The 3,224-nt window shown below is 41.1% G+C and overlaps 1 protein-coding gene across 5 annotated transcripts in view; it reads right to left on the bottom strand.

Moving 5' to 3' along the window:
* LOC119112076 (phosphorylase b kinase gamma catalytic chain, skeletal muscle/heart isoform) overlaps nt 1-2,598 on the bottom strand; it is a 12,021-nt gene extending 9,423 nt beyond the window's left edge. For 3 of the 5 annotated variants that reach the window (XM_037236059.1, XM_037236063.1, XM_037236062.1), the window contains exons 1-2: nt 2,447-2,598; nt 1,781-1,876 (exon numbers count right to left, since the gene is read on the bottom strand). In XM_037236059.1, coding sequence (XP_037091954.1) covers nt 1,781-1,875 — 95 coding nt within the window. In that variant the 5' untranslated portion in view covers nt 1,876; nt 2,447-2,598. The remainder of the gene's footprint in view (nt 1-1,780; nt 1,877-2,446) is intronic. The other 2 variants (XM_037236061.1, XM_037236060.1) reach the window with 2 other exon arrangements.
* Between the last annotated feature and the right edge of the window lie 626 nt (nt 2,599-3,224).

Genomic DNA, 3,224 nt, shown 5'->3' with positions numbered 1-3,224 from the left:
TCTTGAGAGTGTATAAAACTTTATAACTTTTAACCTCCTCTCACTTACACAGGCTCCACAACTTTTAGTCCACACATTGCACTAAAAGATCAGCCTATACATCACATATCATCAGACTACACACATCAATTCATACACAAAATGTAGTCAATCAATGCATCATCAAGAACACAATCAGCATTGCAAGAGCTCACAGGATAAATGTGACGAATGCATTATCATGACCACAAAGCAGTCATTCAAGCCCTACCACATGACCAATTCTAGTTTTCATTACATCTTTTGCTGCACTTGTCAGAAAATGCAATGACTTTTCTCCCATTGAAATTCTTACACATGCTCACAAGCATGTACCCTCAAACTTACTCATGATCTACTGGACATGAAAACAGGAGTACAGGTCATGGCATAAATTAGCACCTTATGTTAAAAGAAGCATTGTAGAGATTAAAAGAGCATTGTACATCAATCGTCATTTTTAAGGCAGAACATATTGTAAATAACCATAAATCAGGTCATCTAAACTCTTACCTTAAAACTTATGTCTTTCTTGCTTATCCAAGCAGCCTTCCACACTGTTTGGAGATTGGTCAACATACATGCAGGTCGACAAATATGATGTCTTTGGGTGGGGAATGAAAAGCAAAATGAGAACATGGCAGCTAAACAAAATTCCTTACCAGAGTACATATATATGGCATGGAACATGGATGCCAATGGGACACTGGGTTGAAGGGGACAGGGCAGGGGGTTAGGTTAGGTTAGGTTAGGTTAGGCTAGGTTAGGTTAGGATAGGTTAGTTTAGGCTAGGTTAGGGCAGTTAGGTTGGGCAGTTAGGTTAGGTTAGGTCAGGTTAGGTTAGGCTAGGTTATATTTTTTAAAAAGATTAAAAGATTTGATCTGAACGCTTTGAATGGATGGATTTCCGGGATCAGAGCTCACGCTAAGCAGTGCTTGTTGTGTGAGCCCTGACCCCCACCATCCGATCGCGCAATTCCATGTCAATGACAGAATTTGGTACCGAAAGCTTCTTAACGTGCTGCAATGCTCGGCAAGGTCCGTCCTGCCCTCTGATCTCAACTGACCTTTAGCATGACCGCTGCCACTGGCCGCAGGCCATACCTGTCAAGGGCAAATAGCGAGCGCCCTAAAGCGACCCAACCCACCCGCCACGGGTGGGTGCATCCAAAGGTAGGCGCTCTAACCAACTGAGCTACCGGGACGGACAAAGGTTAGGTTCTGATGTTAGATTAGGTTAGGTTCTGGTCTATTCTGGCCTGTATGTTTCTTAAACTTACCTACATGCAATAAGAAACATAGCACATTGCATTATCATTGTTACCTTGGCCCAGTACATTTTTATGGTTCTTGGTAAGCAGTGATGTGGTGACCACGCACCAACAATGTAACAATGGTGCTGGGGGATCAAAGTTGTTGAGTGTGTGTGGCGCTTGGGAACTTACTATTGTAATTTATTACAATTTGAAGGTAAGAGCATGAATCCACCTGTTTTATGACTATTTACTATATATTCTGCCTTAAATACAACAAATGATATACAATACTCTTCTTAACATGAGGTACCAATATATACCTACACTGGAGCACATGTAATATACCACACACTTTGTGATCACTTAATTGGAACCTTATTTCATTTCCAGCAAACAGGTTTATATTGGTGTTAACAAATCAAGAATCATATCAAACATGACAATATCTGTTAGTGGTGTATGCAATTCATGTTGCAAGGTCAGGTTTAGGACCCAGTATCTCTTACCTGCCAAGCACTTCTTTTGGTTCATACTTCCCATAGAAAACTTTTGCAGACTGGGCATCAGGCAGAACATCATCACTGTCATCCATTACAGTCATCCTGGAATCAAAACATCTTTAAGGCATTAATTACCACTGACAAGCATGCTTCAGCAGGATCATTTATTCAATAATCCTCAGTTCAGTATATAACAAATATGTAATTAAATTATCCAACTCATCTGCTGACACAAGAGGCTATGTTTTGATCACACCAAATACTTAGCCCATTACAGAACAGATGCCACAAAGGAAACCTGTGCAGCTCTTGGAACTTTGTGAGGCTCATACCACCCTCTATATTTTATTCTTGAACCTGATGGCTCAATACACACACTAAAAAACACTCCTAGAGTGTCCTGTTTTGTCTCTCTCCCAAAGGAAAAGCCAAAACAGTCATCATAACTGCTAAGGTCAGTAAGATACTTTCTTCATCCATAGGGCGCACCAGTTACACCACCCAGCAGCCACACTTCTATAATATTTGTGTTCACATTGAATGCATAAAACCTTACTAAGTTGATCTGTAAGAATTGCTCTATCCTCGGCGGAAAAAAATACGCAGGAGTCCTCACTCACAAAGATGTCCCCATGGCAATTGGGAATGGGACATATCCCCGTACCTCCCTACCTGAATACGAGTTTCAGTTATGGCTGGCACACCTGTCACATGAGCCAATTAAAAGTGCCCGGTGATGGTTCATTCATTGAACTCTCAACTATCCATGCAGTCAACCGAAACATAAACGCACGCAGTTACCAAGGCTCCCCCACACGCGTGCACACGACCTCTGTCACGAAAATTGAGATATGTTTAATTGATGCTAGAGTTAGCATCCTTTTTAAACGAGCCTAGTGACAAGATTTATTTAATACAAAACAAGTACGTTTATTTACAATATTGTGTTTCAAATGTTCTCAAAAGTTTCTCAAAAAAATTATTAACAATAAACATAATACTGGTTTATTTCAAAAATGCTAGTTACGTGATGAAAAGTTTAAAAAATTCACAACTGATGCAGAATACATTCCTCCCTCTCGTGCGGCGCTTGAAATCATTTGTTCGTAAAGCGTTGAACGCTTTGAGTATGGGTGAGGAAGCGCGTGGGGTTCGCTAGGTGAATAGCGGGAAATTGCGTATTTTCTGGAGTGTGACTATGTCAGGGAAGAAATGGAACAGTCTGGAGGGGGTTTGTATGGAAGAAATGTGCTTCTGACAAGCGTTAAAGGATGCGCGGAAAGTAATGGTGCTGAAGGCAGCAAGGGTGATGAAATAACCAGGTCCGAAGGGTCCAGTGTCACCCTGCAGGCTGAGTTTAATAGTAACTTTTCTTAGTTTGAGTAGATAGGCTGGCATTCATGTTTGATATAAGGGTCGTTGCTGCGTTTGTGAGGTCCAAAATTTGCTG

Source organism: Pollicipes pollicipes, unplaced genomic scaffold (genome assembly GCF_011947565.3).
Source record: "Pollicipes pollicipes isolate AB1234 unplaced genomic scaffold, Ppol_2.1 Scaffold_7261;HRSCAF=8764_pilon_pilon_pilon, whole genome shotgun sequence".
NCBI lineage: Eukaryota > Metazoa > Arthropoda > Thecostraca > Pollicipedomorpha > Pollicipedidae > Pollicipes > Pollicipes pollicipes.
Note: the sequence above shows the minus strand (reverse complement) of the source record. Positions and strands in the feature narration are given on the sequence as shown.